Here is a 20,102-nt window from a genome sequence, read left to right as displayed (position 1 = left end):
CAATGCAGTGGAATGCCGTGATGTCATGAGAAGACTCTAGAGAGTGAGCTTTCTCTGGTTTATATTAACTATCAAAGGTTCTGCTGGGGCATAAATTATCTCCTGTCCCACAGACTTTAAAAACAAGTCACAAAATCCACGTTAGAATAGAAGTGTTTTAATTTTTATAAATAACTTATCTGTTACAAAGATAGTTTTTACCCAGCTAAATCACAAAACCATCAACTCAAGATATCCAAATTACGTTTTATTAATAAAACAAGTAAAAACTGATTTATCAATCTTCACATAGAACTGCAGATGAAGCTGAAAAACAAGGCCTATTTTTAAAACAAAACGCATCAAATGTAAGGGCTTTGAGTTTGTCTAATTAACTAGGATTGTCATAGTTCTTCCCATATACAAGATGCAAAGCCTGGAAGTTAAGGCTTTGACATTCATATAGAATCACCTGTAATAATCCTGTTTATTTAAAAATATTCATTTGCAAACATTTACAGTGGGTGACAGTCTACATTACCTCCTATCTTTTGCTACATTTCAGCACTTCCCTTAGCCCCATTCTAAGCACTGATATATAATTCCATAATTGTTTTTTAAAATGCATACTGTTATTTCTTTTTCTTGATTTCATTTAGTTATATACACTCCTGATCATCTGAATATTTATTTTCCTTATAAAAATATATCATCAGAATAAAGAGATGCTTGAGGTTGCTTCAGTGTTCAAGTTTGCTTGTTTTTCTTTTTTCCAGCTCTTCTTCAGTTGTCCTAAATATGACTAGCCTTGTTTTATAAATATACATGATACTGCCACCAAGTCAGGTTTAGAAACGGATTGCCCCAACAGTAAAGCATTTAAACTTCTCTCCGAAAAAAGGGCTGTAGGTACTGCTGCTGTTGCTGGTTTTGAAACTGTACTTTCCCAATAGTAATCTCTTGTGAGAGTTCTGTGGGACACGAGGCAGATAAAGCAAGCTTAACCTTGTTGCTGTCAGTGGGTTAAAAATATCTTTTGTTTTAAGCTTCCCTGTGGAAGATAAAACACTGTGTTGTGTTACCCACTGCTAAAGTCAGTATATAGTGTGACCTATAGACGTAAGTCTTGTAATATTTTCTGCAATTCACTGTGCAGCATCTGTATGTCTTCACAGAACATCGGCACTCATGAGGGCAAAGTACAGAATAAGTAGAGGAAAGTTATTTTGTGCATAGTTTCATTTCATTAATGCTTTTTTTATTTTAAGGCATTGCTTCTCTCAGGTAAGGCTTAAAAAGGGACATGATCGTGCTTAATCACTAAAATGAAAAAAGAAAATTAGTTAACAAAAGACTATTACACTATACGTATAGAAATACAAGAAAATAATAAGGAAGAAAAGAAATCACTTAAAGCAGACTCGAGAGATCTGTACAGTAGGAAAGGCTTTGGGATATCTCACTCCATGTTTGTACAGACAATGCATGCTGCTTTTCTTTTCATCTTTAGACCCTAGATGCTGGCTTCACAGAGTGGAGACGTTTTCAGGGAAGACAAAGACAAAGCCAAGAGTACCACAGATTTGTGAAGTTCTTCCCCTATCCATTGGCACTATATGGCAGCAAACAGTTTTTAAATAGTTAAACCTTGTTCCTTTTCTTCATGTTTGTAGTGTTTCACCGAAAGCTTTAAAAAAAAAAAGCCATTGTTCTGTTCCTTCCTCCTGTCAAAATTCAGTAGTGACATGAGGGGAAAAGGTACTGGGAACACCTAGGTATTAATATATTGAGAATTATCCTTAATGGGCTACTGGTAACACTGTACATGGTTAGGCAGTGGGCAACCAAGTCTTTCAGCAGATTACCTTCATGTGATGAATTTCAACTGCCCATGACATTAGACTGAGGTATTATTAGCTCTGTGGGCTGACATTTAACATTAGCACAACACCATCTTGTCACACCTTCAATTTGACAAAATCCTATGTAGCAGTGAAACTTTTCCCCTGATGACAGACTAGTTTCTTGAACTTCAGATGTGGTTTTAGGGAAGATATAGGGCCTCTTGGCTCAGAAATGCCTTGGCATCTCACACTGTTCACAACGGATTAAGGCTGGATGGTTCAAAAAAGTACAGGCAGTACAATTCCACTGAGCCCCCTCATCATCTTCTGTGTCTTGAGTCTTTGGTGTTTTGATGGTGGACCTTTGATCTGTAAGGAAGCAAAAATTGCAAAGTCATAAATTACTGGCAACTTTAAACACTATTTGTACTGCACAGCATGAAACAGCTTGTTAAACAAGTGAAGCATCTAGCTGAAACTGACACACACGCTTGATCCTTACAACCTGTCTCTGTCAGGCCGGCACCTCTCCACCGGGGAACAGCAACATGTACATGACATAACCACCTCAATACCTCCTCAAAGGGGAAAAGAGCATCATTTCCCCCAATTTATAGCAGGAGAAAAGGGAAGTCAATTCATATGGTAACTAATAGCCAAGATTACCATAATGTCACCTAACATGGTGAAAAGGTGTCCAACCACAATGTAATACTGCTAGTGCATTTATGTCTGATTAAAGTTTGAGTTTCATTTCTCACTGAAGTAGTATTTATATTTTTGTTTTCTACCAGGAATGGAAGTTTTTGTTAAATGTTCTCTATCTGAACAACACAAATAAAATATAAAGATGAACTAATTTCTAAAATCTTATTTATTTAACTAAATATCGACAATAGACCTTGGAGGAGTAAATCAGTATAAAATTTTACCAGACTTTATTTCTCACTTTATTTTAAAATCATATTTATTATGGAACACGAGAAAGACTATTAGATTAAAGATTAAGAGTTGTGAGAATGGAGTTCTACTCCTGGCTCTGCTACTAACTCCTAATTTCTTTGCTCTGTGATCTTAGATAATAAATCATGTATCCTCTACATCTAATCTTTCTTACCTATAAAATAAAGTCACTGCAGCTTTATGAGGCCAATGTTCTAGAATGTTTGAAGGTACAGAGGTAACTTAAATATAAGGAATAATTATATTCCTCCATGGTTGTATCTAAGATGAAATTACGTTTATGAAACTACTTTTTTGGGAGAGGGAGGTACCATTATAATTTCAGAATAGTATCCCTACAAATTATTGTGGAGACGTTTCAGGTAAAAGGAGCATGCATTGTTGGATCTCTCCAGTCAAGGTTTATAATTTGTGGTTTCCAAACTATGTTAAGATAATGTATATTAATTTGAAAATTCTACCTGCTCCATGGAGTTGATAACTAAATGATACCTTTTCTGCTATTTTAAAAGACAAACTATTGTATATAGTAGATGAAAATATCAAGTTTCTATAACAAATTTAAAATCATTAAGTTATGTTTGGTACTTTGTACCCCTTTAGCAGCACTTTACTGTTTGGCGTTAAACACTTTATTGCAAAATTCCCACTTTAAGCATTGGTCAGAATTTTTTAGGCATCACCACAATTTCTGGCACATGCATGGGCAGTGTGGAAGTACTATTTATACAGTAATTTTCTTTAAATTGAATAACTTTAAAACAAATATCTATTTAAGGTTTACCTAAGTAAAAATATTTGAAAAATCAAGGGTCTGACAGTACTAATTAGTATCCTCTAAGACACATTAAAATAAATACAGTTAAAAAAAAGTTTGACTTTTTACCATCTACAATTATTTCACACTCCATACCTGGGAAACATTTTATAGCATAACTGTTTTAATCTGGGGATAATCCAGTCTACTTACTAGAATTTTGGTCTCACCAAGGTTAGAAAACATTCCTACCTGGCACATTTTCAGTAAAACCTTGTCTTTCCTTTTTGTTTAACTACAAAGGTTTTTTAGGAAGGCAATTCAATCTATATTAACACTTCAATCAATTATTAAGTGCCAGAATCTTCTTCATTATTTAAGTAATATCTAAGGTATCAATAGAGGACCTAAATTTTTTTTAAATGGAAAAATCTCCAATGGTTTTCTTACATCTGCACGATCTCTTTTGGTACTTAGAATTATGACTCTTATTTATGAGTGGTATTTGGAAACTAAGTAACCACCAGAATTGAAAAAAGAGGAAATTAGGTGGCACAGGATGACTTGTGATTGCCACATTTCATTTTAGCTGTTAAAAAACCCTGCATTGGGCTTCCCTGGTGGCGCAGTGCTTGAGAGTCCGCCTGCCGAGGCAGGGGACACGGGTTCGTGCCCCGGTCCGGGAAGATCCCACATGCCGCGGAGCGGCTGGGCCCGTGAGCCATGGCCGCTGAGCCTGCGCGTCCGGAGTCTGTGCTCCGCAACGGGAGAGGCTGCAACAGTGAGAGGCCCGCATACCGCAAAAGCAAACAAACAAACGAACGAACAAAAACCCATAAAAAACCCTGCATTGTCTGTTGGTGGAAATGTAAACTGATACAGCCACTACAGAGAACAGTATGGAGGTTCCTTAAAAACCTAAAAATAGAACTACCATACGACCCAGCAATCCCACTACTGGGCATATACCCTGAGAAAATCATAATTCAAAAAGAGTCATGGGATGGGGCTCTTTGGTGGAGCTAATGGCAGACTCTGGGAGGGCTCACGTCAAGGAGAACTTCCCAGTACTTCTGCTGCCAGTGTCCTTGTCCCCACAGTGAGCCACAGCCACCGCCGACTCTGCAGGAGACCCTCCAACACTAGCAGATAAAGAAACAGAGGCTAAAGACCTGTTAGCAGGAAAGTCAGCACTGGAACTCAGGACTTCTGACTGCAGAGACCACCCACACACTTCCACATCTGTCTCTCTCAAGGCCCAGCCCTGTCTTCCGAAGAGAGATCGGGTGCTGACAGGGTCTTGGTGCTCTGGCCAGATGTCAGGCCTGAGCCTCTGAGGTGGGAGAGCCGAGTTCAGGACACTGGACCACTAGAGGCCTCCCAGCCCCATGTAATATCAAACAGCGAAAGCTCTCCCAGAGATCTCCATCTCAACACTAAGACTCAGCTCCACTCAGTGCTTCACCCAGCAAACTACAGTGCTGGGCACCCTATGCCAAACAACTAGCAAGACAGGAACACAACCCCACCCATTAGAACAAAGGCTGCCTAAAATCATAATAAGGTCACAGACACCCCAAAACACACAACTGGACGTGGTCCTGCCCACCAGAAAGGCAAGATCCAGCCTCATCCACCAGAACACAGGCACCAGTCCGCTCCACCAGGAAGCCTGCACAACCCACTGAACCAACCTTAGCCACTGGGGTCAGACACCAAAAACATGGGAATTACTAACCTGCAGCCTGTGAAAAGGAGACTCCAAACACAGTAAATTAAGCAAGATAAGACAGAGAAACACACAGCAGATGAAGGAGCAAGATAAAAACACACCAGACCAAACAAAGGAAGAGGAAATAGGCAGTCTACCTGAAAAAGAATTCACAGTAATGATAGTAAAGATGATCCCAAATCTTGGAAATAGAATGGAGAAAATACAAGAAACGTTTAACAAGGACTTGGAAGAACTAAAGAGCAAACAAACAATGACATATAACACAATAAATGAAATTTAAAATTCTCTAGAAGTAATCAATGGCAGAATAACTGAGTCAGAAGAATGGATAAGTGACCTGGACGATAAAATACTGGAAATAACTACCACAGAGCAGAATAAAGAAAAAAGAATGAAAAGAATTGAGGAAAGTCTTAGAGACCTCTGAGACAACACTGAACACACCAAAATTCGAATTATAGGGGTTCCAGAAGCAGAAGAGAAAAAGAAAGGGAGTGAGAAAATATCTGAAGAGATTATAGTTGAAAACTTCCCTAATATGGGTAAGGAAATAGTCAATCAAGTCCAGGAAGCACAGACAGTCCCATACAGGATAATCCAAGGAAAAACACGCCAAGACACATATTAATCAAACTATCAAAATTAAAAACAAAGAAAAAATACTAAAAGCAGCAGTGAAAAGTAACAATTAACATACAAGGGAATCCCCACAAGGTTAACAGCTGCTCTTTCAGCAGAAACTCTGCAAGCCAGAAGGGAGTGGCAGGACATATTTAAACTGATGAAAGGGGAAAACCTACAACCAAGATTACTCTACCCAGCAAGGATCTCACCCAGATTCCACAGAGAAATTAAAACCTTTAGAGATAAGCAAAAGCTAAGAGAATTCAGCACCACCAAACCAGCTCTACAACAAATGCTAAAGGAACTTCTCTAGGCAGGAAACACAAGAGAAGGAAAAGACTTACAATAACAAACCCAGAAGAATTAAGAAAATGGTAATAGGAACATACATATCGATAACTACCTTAAATGTAAATGGATTAAATGCTCCAACCAAAAGACACAGACTGGCTGAATGGATACAAAAACAAGACCCATATATATGCTGTCTACAAGAGACCCATTTCAGATCTAAGGACACATACAGACTGAAAATTAGGGGATGGAAAAAGATATTCCATGCAAATGGAAATCAAAAGAAAGCTGGAGTAGCAATTCTCATATCAGACAAAATAGACTTTAAAATAAAGACTATTACAAAAGACAAAGACGGAGACTACATAATGATCAAGGGATCAATCCAAGAAGAAGATTTAACAATTGTAAATATTCATGCACCCAACATAGGAGCACCTTAATACATAAGGCAAATGCTAACAGCCACAAAAGAGGAAATCGACAGTAACACAATCATAGTCGGGGACTTTAACACCTCACTTTCACCGATGGACAGATCATCCAAAATGAAAATAAACAAGGAAACACAAACTTTAAATGATACATTAAACAAGATGGACTTAATTGATATTTATAGGACATTCCATCCAAAAACAGCAGATTACACTTTCTTCTCAAGTGCTCATGGAACATTCTCCAGGATAGATCATATTTTGGGTGACAAGTCAAACCTTGGTAAATTTAAGAAAATTGAAATTTTTTCAAGTATCTTTTCCAACCACAACACTATGAGACTAGATATCAATTACAGGAAAAAATCTGTAAAAAATACAAACACATGGAGGCTAAACAATACACTACTAAATAACGAAGAGATCACTGAAGAAATCAAAGAAGAAAACAAAAAATACCTAGGAACAAATGACAATGAAAACATGATGACCCAAAACCTATGGGATGCAGCAAAAGCAGTTCTAAGAGGGAAGTTTATCGCAATGCAGTGCTACTTCAAGAAACAAGAAACATCTCAAATAAACAACCTAAACTTACACCTAAAGCAATTAGAGAAAGAACAAAAAACCCCCAAAGTTAGTAGAAAGAAAGAAATCATAAAGATCAGATCAGAAATAAATGAAAAAGAAATGAAGGAGACGATAGCAAAGATCAATAAAACTAAAAGCTGGTTCTTAAGAAGATAAACAAAATTGATAAACCATTAGCCAGACTCATCAAGAAAAAAAGGGAGAAGACTCAAATCAATAGAATTAGAAATGAAAAAGGAGAAGTAATAACTGACAATGCAGAAACACAAAGGAGCATGAGAGATTACTACAAGCAACTATATGCCAATAAAATGGACAACCTGGAAGAAATGGACAAATTCTTAGGAAAGCAAAACCTTCCAAGACTGAACCAGGAAGAAACAGAAAATATAAACAGACCAATCACAGGCACTGAAATTGAGACTATGATTAAAAATCTTCCAACAAAAGCCCAGGACCAGATGGCTTCACAGGCGAATTCTATCAAACATTTAGAGAAGAGTTAACACCTATCCTTCTCAAACACTTCCAAAATATAGCAGAGGGAGGAACACTCCCAAACTCATTCCACGAGGCCACCATCACCCTGCTACCAAAACCAGACAAAGATGCCACAAAAATATGAAAACTACAGGCCAGTATAACTGATGAACATAGATGCAAAAATCCTCAACAAAATACTGGCAAACAGAATCCAACAGCACATTAAACGGATCATACACCATGATCAAGTGGGGTTAATCCCAGGAATGCAAGGATTCTTCAATATACACAAATCAATCAACGTGATAAACGATATTAACAAATTAAAGGAGAAAAACCATACGATCATCTCAATAGATGCAGAAAATGCTTTTGACAAAATTCAACACCCATTTATGATAAAAACCCTGCAGAAAGTAGGCATAGAGGGAACTCACCTCAACATAATAAAGGCCATATATGACAAACCCACAGCCAACATCGTTCTCAATGGTGAAAAACTGAAACCATTTCCACTAAGATCAGGAACAAGACAAGGTTGCCCACTCTCACCACTATTATTCAACATAGTTTTGGAAGTTTTAGCCACAGCAATCAGAGAAGAAAAAGAAATAAAAGGAATCCAAATCGGAAAAGAAGAAGTAAAATTGTCATTGTTTGAAGATGACATGATACTATGCATAGAGAATCCTAAAGACGCTATCAGAAAAATACTAGAGCTAATCAATGAATTTGGTAGAGTAGCAGGATACAAAATTAACGCACAGAAATCTCTTGCATTTCTGTACACTAATGATGAAAAATCTGAAAGAGAAATTAAGGAAACACTCCCATTTACCACTGCAACACAAAGAATAAAATACCTAGGAATAAACCTACCTAAGGAGACAAAAGACCTGTATGCAGAAATCTAAGACACTGAAGAAAGAAACTAAAGATGATACAAACAGATGGAGAGTTATACCATGTTCTTGGACTGGAAGAATCAACACTGTGAAAATGACTATACTACCCAAAGCAGTCTACAGATTCAGTGCAATCCCTATCAAACTACATATGGCATTTTTCACAGAACTAGAACAAAAAATTTCACAATTTGTATGAAAACAAAAAAGACCCCGAATAGCCAAAGCAATCTTGAGAAAGAAAAAAGGAGCTGGAGGAATCAGGCTCCCTGACTTCAGACTATACTACAAAGCGACAGTAAACAAGAAAGTATGGTACTGGCACAAAAACAGAAATATAGATCAATGGAACAGGATAGAAAGCCCAGAGATAAACCCACGCACCTATGGTCACCTTATCTCTGATAAAGGAGGCAAGGATATACAATGGAGAAAAGACAGCCTCTTCAATAAGTGGTGCTGGGAAAACTGGACAGCTACCTGTAAAAGAATGAAATTAGAGCACTCCCTAACACCGTACACAAAAATAAACTCAAAATGGATTTAAGACCTAAATGTAAGGCCAGACACTATAAAACTCTTAGAAGAAAACACAGGCAGAACGCTCCATGACATAAACCACAGCAAGATCTGTTTTGACCCACCTCCTAGAGATATGGAAATAAAACCAAAAATAAACAAATGGGACCTAATGAAACTTAAAAGCTTTTGCACAGCAAAGGAAAACATAAACAAGACAAAAAGACAACCCTCAGAATGTGAGAAAATATTTGCAAATGAAGCAACTGACAAAGGATTAATCTCCAAAATATACAAGCAGCTCATGCACCTCAATATCAAAAAAACAAACAACCCAATCCAAAAATGGGCAGAAGACCTCAATAGACATTTCTCCAAAGAAGATATACAGATTGCCAACAAACACATGAAAGGATGCTCAACATCACCAATCATTAGAGAAATACAAATCAAAACTACAATGAGGTATCCCCTCACACTGGTCAGAATGCCATCATCAAAAAACCTACAAACAATAAATGCTGGAGAGGGTGTGGAGAAAAGGAAACCCTCTTGCACTGTTGGTGGGAATGTAAATTGATACAGCCACTATGGAGAACAGTATGGAGGTTCCTCAAAAAACTAAAAATAGAACTACCATACAACCCAACCCAGCAATCCCACTATGGGGCATATACCCTGAGAAAACCGTAATTCAAAAAGAGTCACGTACCACAATGTTCACTGCAGCTCTATTTACAATAGCCAGGACATGGAAGCAACTTAAATGTTCATCGACAGATGAATGGATAAAGATGTGGCACATATATACAATGGAATATTACTCAGCCATAAAAAGAAACGAAATTGGGTTATTTGTAGTGAGGTGGATGGACCTAGAGACTGTCATACAGAACGAAGTTAAGTCAGAAAGAGAAAAACAAATACCGTATGCTAACACATATATATGGAATCTAAAAAAAAAAGAAAAATGGTTATGAAGAACCTAGGGGCAGGACAGGAATAAAGATGCGCAGACATAGAGAATGGACTTGAGGACACGGGGAAGGGGAAGGGGAAGCTGGGGCAAAGTGAGAGAGTGGCATGGGCATATATACGCTACCAAATGTAAAATAGATAGCTAGTGGGAAGCAGCTGCATAGCACAGGGAGATCAGCTCGGTGCTTTGTGACCACCTAGAGGGGTGGGATAGGGAGGGTGGGAGGGAGACACAAAAGGGAGGAGATATGGGGATGTATGTATATATATATAGCTGATTCACTTTGTTATACAGCAGAAACTAACACACCATTGTAAAGCAATTATACTCCAATAAAGATGTTAAAAAAACAAACAAAAAACACCCCTGCATTGTGAAGTAGAACTGATTTCAAGAACTAAGTAAACCTCTATAAGTGAAACTAGTAACTCCCTATTTTAGCTTTAAGGCAAAAATGACTGATTCTTTATTTCTCCCAAAGTAGCCAGTACACAAGCTTCTATCTTTTGTGCAAAGGTTTTTAAGTACTGGAGTTTTTCTTTTCGAACTTTTTATCATGGGAGAACGGTGAAATAAACCCTCAGGCACTTATCCTGCTTCTACAACTCTCAAGACAAATCTTATTTCATCTGTATTCCACCTCCCTCCTAACCTCAACACATAAGTACTGGATTATGTTGAAACAAAACAGGATCTTTTTATATGAAAATTTTAGTTTTTGAAAGACAGTAAAAAAGAGTGTATTAAGGCAACTCATTTAGAGGCTAAAATACTCACTTTGCTTATTTTAGGAAGCTAGGCTATACCACTGTTTTCTTTATTCCTTTATTCAATTAACATCCAAATAGCATCCAATGTCTGAACACTGGCTTCCCCATGTACTATGCCAAATACCCTAATCTCACTTTTGCTCCTTTGTAATAAGAGTTCATTACGTTCCAGCTAACGATGTTTAAAGACATTTAAATTAAAAAATATGAAGATAAAGCTAGGCCTAATTAAATTATACTTGAACAAAAACGAGTGGACAGCACAGGATACTGAAAGAGACTATGAAAATTCTTGTAACAAACTAAAAAACTAGTAACATACTTGTTTCTTTCTTATTCCCATTTTATATGTTTTTTAACGCCTGGAGTAAAAAAACCCAAACAAATGTTCCGACATTTCTTAGTTTGGTGTCTATACAGTCTGTGAATATCAGTGATGTAAAAATGATAATAGGTAATTATTCTAAAAAACCATTTGTCTAAAATTCAGAGTATTTTGATTACAGAGAACTATGCGTAAACTATATAGGACAGAATACTCATGAAAAATAAACTTTCCTAAGGTGTCTTCCTTAACGTTTGTCTAAAATTTCAAAGAAGGCAAGTATCCGCACCTGGTGATCTTTTTTTTTTTGGCCAAGATTTGCTATTTTGGGAGTATATGATGAATCCTTAGGACATGCATATTACTTTTCAAGAGCTAAGTACATTACATTTTTGCACCCCTCCAATTCCCAGCATGTAAGTGAAAATAAATATCTTCCAAATGAATCCATCCAAGAATGCCGAAGTTTGAAGCACTTCTAGAGTGGAAGGTTTTCCAAAACCTTGCTTTTCAAAATGCAACAGTTCTCACGCTTACTGGACACACTAACCTTTGGGTTTTGGTGGCACAGGACCTACAAATCCAATATTGTCATAAAAGTTATGAATAGCGCTGGGATTAAAATGTGGTCCTGAAATACATAAAAAGTAAGTATATCAATGCTTATAGCTCAAAAATATTAAAAAAATTGTTAAAAAAACCAAATATTTTTTTTCTAAAAAATATCACAGTATAAATAGAAGAAATAAATACTTTTTGCACCTCTAATGTCAAATTACATGTCAGGGTTTCAAAAACAGCTGAGATAGGTATAATATAGTACCCATAACAGAGGTCTAAGTGGTAAATTGGGGAAGAAGTCAAATTAATGCCAGTAAGACAGTAACAGAATTAGAACTAGACGCCTGTTCTATGTGACAAGATAACTTAAAATTTAACAATTTAAAATACAATTTTAACATGGTCTTAAGCAACTAAATAGCTTGGCTTCAAGTAAGTATAAAAACCTTGTAGTAATGTAATACAAAGCTTCAGATTTTAAACAAAAGGAACAAGTTCAAGAATTATAGTTTCTAGACTGGCACTAACTTCCTTTTTCTCTCCAAAGTTAAATTATGGCATTTTCAATGAATGTTTCAAGATAAACAGCTTACTTACTAAAATAAAACAAATCATCTTTCAGTTTAATGGATTTTGGCACATACTAAGAAGTATGATTAAGGGCTTATTTTTTGGCTTCTTCCCTTTCCTGTCTTTTCCATTCTATATATTTCTATTATTTCTAAACTTCAGAATTAGGTTTAAGTTATAAATATTCCTTTTAGTTGTCTATGGAACTGAATTGTAAACATTTTTTTGTTTTACAATAAGCAGTTATTGCTTGTCAAGAATAGCTCAAGTATAATAAACTATCATTGTTCTAAAAATATATAAGCCGTGTTTTTATTTTCTTCTCTATTTTAGCAATTAAGAAAGTACCATTAGGGTGGCGATGCCTTCTAAATTATGTTCTTAAAAGCATAATTCTTGAAAGGGAAAAAGGTATATGAGGTACGTACATCTTAATCTTATTAAATATTGTACCAGATTATACTAATACATAACAGCAATACTTTTGACAATACAGCCAGACATACTGATCACTGTCTTCCCTTAACACATGACTAAAGGGGATTTGAAGGCTATACAATGTATCAAATTACTCCTCAACCAAATACACAACTTTGGGGGGGAGTGGAGAGTGAGTGAAAACAAAAATCCAAGTAGCACTATACGCTCCAAAGTCAAATCTGAAACAGTAAGATCACAATTGATAAGTCTGGTTTTAGCCATGGGAAAAGAGTTGGTAAAAATGAATTTCAGCTGAGTATGCATTGAACTTTACCTCTGGCTTGAAAAAGATCAATTTCTTTGGTTAAGCAGTCAATGTCAATCTGGAGTTGTCTATTACAACTTCTCAATTGCTGCATTTCTTCGAGCTGAAAAATAATTCCATGTGAGAAGGATCTACATTGAACTCTTGTGTTATTAGCTTAGAAAGAGTGAAATTTTGCAGGGGGAGGTAAGGACAGAGAAAGAAGTATGAATTAAGAGCATTTCTAGAAAACAAGATCAAGCTTTTATACTTATGACAGATTGCCTATTCTCATGTTCAAGCATAGCAGTCACAACAGTTAGAGAAAGGAAGACTTACTGAAGGTATTTGGGATATGGAATTTGATCTTTTCAGACGCCTTCGAGTTAGATTATTTTCCATTTCATTGACCTCAGATTTTAGTTTATCCAGCTTTTTCTTTTGAATCTCAAGTTCTCTTTGAAGTCGTTCCATTCTGGCCTTCTGATGTACCAAAAGAGCTGCAATACATATTAGTAAATATGAGGACCCACCCAGGTTAGTCAATTAACCTTTAAACAGCCTTGGGAAAACAAAACAATGACTACTTCTGTGACAAGCGAGAGGCTGCCAAGAATCCCAAAGATAAAAATAACACAAAATATTGTGAGTTAAACATTTAAAATTTCAAAATTTTTTACTTGAAAATTATTTTAAGCATACAAATGTCACTCATTTTTTTGGGGGGGGGAGGTTTTAATATGGCCAATGACAGCATTTTTGCCTATAACCGCTCAAAAGGTCTAGTAGAGTCAATTAACCTACTTACTATTTAATTCAAATTTGACCCCTTGAAAGGATAAGCCCCTCTACTCCAAAAAGTCTGACATGTTTGGACTATACATAAGGTATCCTAATATAGACATGTTATAGATATTTTAGAAGGGAACATGAGTTAGGTTAAATCCATTTTGATGTATACAACAACTAAAACTGATTTCAATTCATATGAATGTTAACATTAAATTCCTCAAACTGCAAATTAAAAACAATACCATTCAGATAAATCAAACACATTTTCTTATATTGCAATTACATTTTGTGAAAATATTTTCCTAAGATTTCATACGGAAAGAAAATAAGCAATCAATCTTGTCGCATGAATGATGAATTGCTTGGGAAACCTTATTAAACCATAAAAATTGGTATATGTTCCTGCCATCTCTGGACAATGTGAGCTTCACTTCTCAGGACACTGGACTGGTAGTGAAGATACCTGAATAGACTTCTATTAAAAGGCAGCTTGGGATGATTCTACCATGAGAAAACAGGCAGATTTTGGAAAATACAATAAATAAACTCTAAAAATGAAAAAGTCAAGTCGATTAAACAGATTAGATTAATGCTAAACAGTCATCATCAATCAAACTCAAATTTCCATGAATCTAAAAAATAAGGAAAAGGCTATATACATTCAGGCCATTCAATCTGGTAGTGTATTCTAGAATCAGAATTAGGGTGTGAGGTGCGGGAGGCTAGTTAGGCTCAAGTACTTTAAAATTAACTTTAAACAATACATAATTTTTCCCAACAAAAATTTGACACTAATATAATCCACAGGTATTTCCTCTGTAATTCTTCTTTCTTACTTATTGGAAGAAAAGAGTATTAGGGCATTATGTTTCAAGTTTTAAAAACCATGACAGATTCTTGCTACCCTCTCCCCCATTTTAATATATATTCTAAGAACACAGGGCAGTGTTTTTGGAGGTACACATGTTCCTGGTAGAAAACTCACCATGTCTCTGTACATCCATACCTACCCCAAGCTTGTTCTGTCAGGCTTTTATTAATTTGGTTTATTTTATTTGAATTGCAGACTTTTATCCCTCTATTTCCAAAATATAAGAATTCTGCATTAGGGTTTATTTTATTCTCTTAAAAAAGATGAGGAGCGGGCTGTTAATTTTTGAGTGGGATAATAAGAGGAGAAAGACGGAAGCATGAAGTGGGAATGAAGGGCAAGGCAAAGGAGAACTAGGAGTACGTAATACACTTTCCTTCGTTTCTAAACCCTAACCACCTACCAACATGTCTCAAGTGGCATTAGACATTTGTTCAAATTAATGATTACTTAAAAGCAGTATTTCTTAAAAGTAATGGAGATTTTCTCCCTAAAAGTTTTTTCCTAAATATGTAAAAAAAAAAAACCCACAATTAAAAAAAAATACATTATTTATTTATTTTATTTTTGGCTGCGCTGGGTCTTCATTGCTGCGCACAGGCTTTCTCTAGTAGCCGCGAGCGGGGGCTACTCTTCTAAAACACATTTACTTAGTGGTTCTAATGATATGTGATAATTCATATGTGTGCTGAATTAGAAAATAAGATATACATTTGTTATATTATTTAATATTATATATGGAGAGGGGATAAGAACAGATTTTCTAAGAAATTGAAACCCAACCTATATTACACTCTGAGTGGTCGAAATTCATACCACGAGGGCAGGGAGAGAACCTCAAAGTAAGGAGTTATAACAATTAAATACGAAGAATCAATTATATTAGAGAGGACTTCCATTTAAAGATGATTGAGCATTGCATTTACATAATCTTCTGCCTCCTGAAACCCCAAGAAAATGACAGAGGAATAAAACTGATAGAATCCAACAATGATAAAAAATAGGAAGAAGGCAATAAATGGACGAGAAATTTCAACAAGTTTCTGGAGAATGAAAGTAGATGAAGTGGCATAGGTTTATGGAGGAGAAAGCTGCAGTCTCATAGACAAGTACTGTACTGCAAAGAGGCAGCTAACTTGCCTGCAGAAACCTAAAGAGACTCCAGACTTTGGAGAATGAAGGTAACAACAGAAGGCAGAAGTGAGGAGTGGGCCAGAAAAGGGGGTTAATTGGATGTCTCTTTATGGAACAGCTGATCTCTCCCCATCCTGTGGAAGGGCAGGTAGCTGTATGCTTATTCTTAAGGCTCCTTCAAACACACATTTCTCAAGCTGGTTCCCATACACAAAGAATGCTAGGTGGTGATAGTGGAGTGTTTTCTTGCAGCAGAAGGCTCTTCACTTATTCCTCACAGAGCAAAGTCTGCCAAGTGACGAGTCTCACTTGCTTACCCAGGGCTTTTAGCCCTCATAGTCCTTCATTCTCAAATATGAAGCAATAGCCAAGGATCACCACACATTTGAGTAACATCTGACATGTGAAAGACCTAGATAAAGAGAAAGACTAAACCCAGACTAAGTGAATATAACTGAATAGGGAGATGAGAGAACTCAACTTCTAATGAACACCATTAAGAGAGTTCAGACAATGAGCATCCATAAAACAGCAATCTGCTATGAAAAAGGAATCGGAGAACTAGCTCTTAGAAGTTAAAACATTACTGCTGAAATGAACATTTCATACATGGACTGACAGAAAATTTAAGGAAATCTCAACTACAAAACAGAAGGACAAGGAAATGGGATATACTGAGAATATGACAATGAGAAATAAATAGAAAATTGGTCCAGGACGTTAAATAGCTGATTAAAATAAGTTCTGGAAAGAGGCAATAAGAAACTGGAAATCAGGAGATTTCCTGGTCTGAAGGGAGATGCTAGCCTTCAAACTGAAGGTCCAGTGAATGTAGAAAAATGGACGATTAAAAAAAAAAAGACCTATACCTAGATACATTACTGTGGTCTATATAGAGTAGTTATACATAGAATATATGTGTGTGTGTGTGTGTATATATATATATATATATATACACACACACACACACACACACAAGTATGTATACCTTGATAAAATTAAAATAATATCCAATTATATACAAGTAGTTAAACCATAATAAGGCACAGGTAAAGACTATGCTGCAGCTTCATTTGTAATATTTGCATTGTAATAATATTTTAATTATTCAGCCAAATCACATTAATTTTCCCTATTCTGGAATCCTAAATTATTTAAATCGTAATGGAACTGAAATTACTTTTTGTACTAGTTCAAAGGGCATTAAGTAAATTACTACCATGAGTGAAGTGTGAAGGAAGGAAACAAAGGGAATAAACTACATCAAGAGCTTACATATTATTACTTTGTATTTATAAATCATTTCACACTAAAGGGGAATCTTTTTTTGTTAGATGAGTTCATTTCATTTTTCACTTGGAAAAATTCAGCATTTTAGATTTTTCATGATAAAGTACATTTCTCAATTAAACTGCAATCTCCTTGAGGGTAAACATTTTTGTATCACCTTGTATCTATTTTTAACCCTGAAAATTGTAGGCACTTGATAAATACCTATTAAATGTAAAATAACAACAATAATTTGACTTTTAATGGATAGTAAAATGAAATAGAAATGTCTAGGAAATACTGTTAAAACAAAAATTGGACATTTATTTTAAAGTCTCCTTGAATGTGTACTTCTAATATGTTTTACTTAGCAAAATTTTAATAATTTTAAAATATGGCAAGACTTTTTTAGGTTGCTGACACTGCAGAAAGATGGCTCTTTTATATGCTAGTTCTACTAAGGAAATAAGGGTTATATTTAACATTTCAATCATACAACGATATCTTCAGTTTTCCAAACTTAACTATCTACCTTGTCCTTTTAAATAGACAAAAAAGGAGGAGGAATAACAGGCAGAGAAAAAATACTCAGTACGTTTTAAATCTTCTTTCAGTCAAAATTAAATTTTAATGAATAAAGGTAATTTAGGCATGCAACGCCCCCTGGTGGTTGTTAAAATAACTGACAATTAGTTACTTAAAATACATACTAAGGCTCTTAAAACCGCTTCTATAGGCATACTAGATATTTCACACAGCAATCTCGGAAAACGTAGTCTTTACCGAACTTTGGCCAGCTTCCAATAAACAATGGAGACAATAAATTACTCAACTTTATTTGTAAATAGAAAAACTCACCTGAAGTTTCAGACAGCGCTAGCTTTACTAATTTTAGGCATTCTATAAATGTAAATGACATCTAATTTCTCCAGAAGTTAAAAAAAAAAAATAAGAGAATTGGATGGGCATATTAAAAAAAAGACGCCTTTGCCATTGGAAAATGTACCAGGCATTTATGGATACAAAGATTTTAGGCTTATTTAAAAAAAAAGAGAGCGTGAAGGAGATAAACTTTATCACTGGAAACATAAGACACTTATTTCTACTGTCTTTAAAATTTTTGTCTGTCAGGGCAATTTTAAATGCCCAAGTGTGGTACCATGTGGCCTAAGTCATTGTACCCCAAAAGGCACAATGTCACCTTCTAAAATAAATCAAGATTTCTCTGGACTGTAGCTGTGGACAGCAGGGATGTTTAGATGCTTTATATACCACTGTGTAATTACAATCGCTTATTTGGTGATTGTGTCACAAGATTCAGAGACGGCAATTACTCTTTAAAATAAAGCATGCTGATGTTTTAATCTATTTTGCCACTTTTAAGGACAGCTTGAAATCAGATCTTGCAACAGTGTTGCAACTGGGCCTGTAATCTGGGCAACACATTTTACAACAAAACCAAGAAAATAATGCTTAACCTCTGTAATTATTTTTAAGAAATTTAAATTACTTATATATTAGTATTAATAATAGATGAGTATGGGACCCCTGCTAGACAACTTTTTTGTCATTTATTTCCATATAATTAAGATGCTGCATGTACTCTTACAGCATTATGATACAGATACTGTCTAAAAGCTTTGTTTTAGAGAAAAAGAAAACTGGGGCCTACAGACACCTAAAGAGCCTCAAAGCATACAACTGGATGAACCATAATAGGAATTGGGAATGTTTATAGCTTAGAAAGATTTATACTTTAAAAGGGGATATGGTAGTTATTTTCAAGTTTTTGAAGGGATGCCATATGAAAGAGAAATAAGGCCAGTTCGATATGATTTCAAGGAGTATCACTATAACTAAACAGGAGATACACACAAGATTTCTGTTCTTTTCTCTCAAAATCTTGGAGTGGAGAAGGGCTTTCTAAACATAAACAGAAGGCAGAGGAAAAAAAGATTAAAAAGTTTGAATGTACAAAAATAAAAAAATTTATAAAACAACAAAAAAATTTATTGACCAAGTTAAAAGTAACAACATATTAGAAAAAACAGACTAGGCACAAAACAAGCAAGTTCACAAAATAAATAATACAAATGGCTTAAAAATTAATACATGAAAAGATGCTCAACCTCACTCATATTCAAAGATGCAAATTTAAAAACACCAAAACAATATATTTTTACCTATCAGACAGACAAAGATGTATTTTTTTCAATCACCTACATAGTGATGGGTGGGAGAAAGAAAGAAGAAAAGGACATTCTTATAAATATTACTAAAAATGTTCCCCATGTATAAATATAGGAGTATAAACTGGTAGAATCTCTTTAGAGAGAGTCTCAAAATTAAAACTGGCAACATGCACTGAGGCGGTCATCAGTGTCCTTCACCAAATATTTCTGCCTCTCTGCTTTCCAGGTATGTGGTAGAACGGCGCCTCTCCATTCTCTCTGAATTAGGGGTGGCTATGTGGACTTGTTTTTTCTAAAGAGTAACAAGTGTCGGAGCAGAAGCTTAAGGAGTCAGAGCTGATTTGCTGTATGTCCTTTGCCTTGCCTGAACAATCACGGAAGCACAGAGATGGAGCTTCCCTTAACCTGGGTACCTAAGTGAGGATGATGTAGAAGTGCCCACCAGCTAATCTAATTGGCAAGTGAACTAGAAATAAACCTTTGTTGTTTAAAGACACAGTTTCTTACAGCAGCATAACCAAGCCTAAATGATACATCTATCAAGATTAAAAATGCACATATCCTTTGACACAGCAGTTTTCCACTCCTGGGAATCTCTTCTGCTAACATACTTGGGTGCAGGCAAAATTTGTATGCACAAAATTTTTACTGCAGCAGTTTGTAAAAACAAGACCCTAAGATCTGTCAAAAAAGGACTGATTAGAGATCATGGTACAAAATACTATGCAGTCTTCTTCTTCTTTTTTTTTTTTTGTGGTACACGGGCCCCTCACTGTTGTGGTCTCTC

At 35.7% G+C, this 20,102-nt stretch overlaps 1 protein-coding gene across 3 annotated transcripts in view; it reads right to left on the bottom strand.

The window, feature by feature from the left end:
* Nucleotides 1–234: 234 nt before the first annotated feature.
* The window catches only part of TAB2 (TGF-beta activated kinase 1 (MAP3K7) binding protein 2), an 86,620-nt gene continuing 66,752 nt past the window's right edge, over nucleotides 235–20,102 (bottom strand). For all 3 annotated transcript variants that reach the window (XM_060283606.2, XM_030853202.3, XM_030853205.3), the window contains 4 exons: nucleotides 13,397–13,557; nucleotides 13,088–13,181; nucleotides 11,753–11,833; nucleotides 235–2,192 (listed from right to left, as the gene is read on the bottom strand). In XM_060283606.2, the coding sequence (XP_060139589.1) occupies nucleotides 2,050–2,192; nucleotides 11,753–11,833; nucleotides 13,088–13,181; nucleotides 13,397–13,557 (479 nt within the window). In that variant the 3' untranslated portion in view covers nucleotides 235–2,049. The remainder of the gene's footprint in view (nucleotides 2,193–11,752; nucleotides 11,834–13,087; nucleotides 13,182–13,396; nucleotides 13,558–20,102) is intronic.

The sequence above is a fragment of the Globicephala melas genome, chromosome 14 (assembly GCF_963455315.2).
Source record: "Globicephala melas chromosome 14, mGloMel1.2, whole genome shotgun sequence".
In the NCBI taxonomy this organism is placed as follows: domain Eukaryota; kingdom Metazoa; phylum Chordata; class Mammalia; order Artiodactyla; family Delphinidae; genus Globicephala; species Globicephala melas.
The sequence above is the reverse complement of the archived record's forward strand: the minus strand, read 5'-3'. Positions and strand labels throughout refer to the sequence as shown.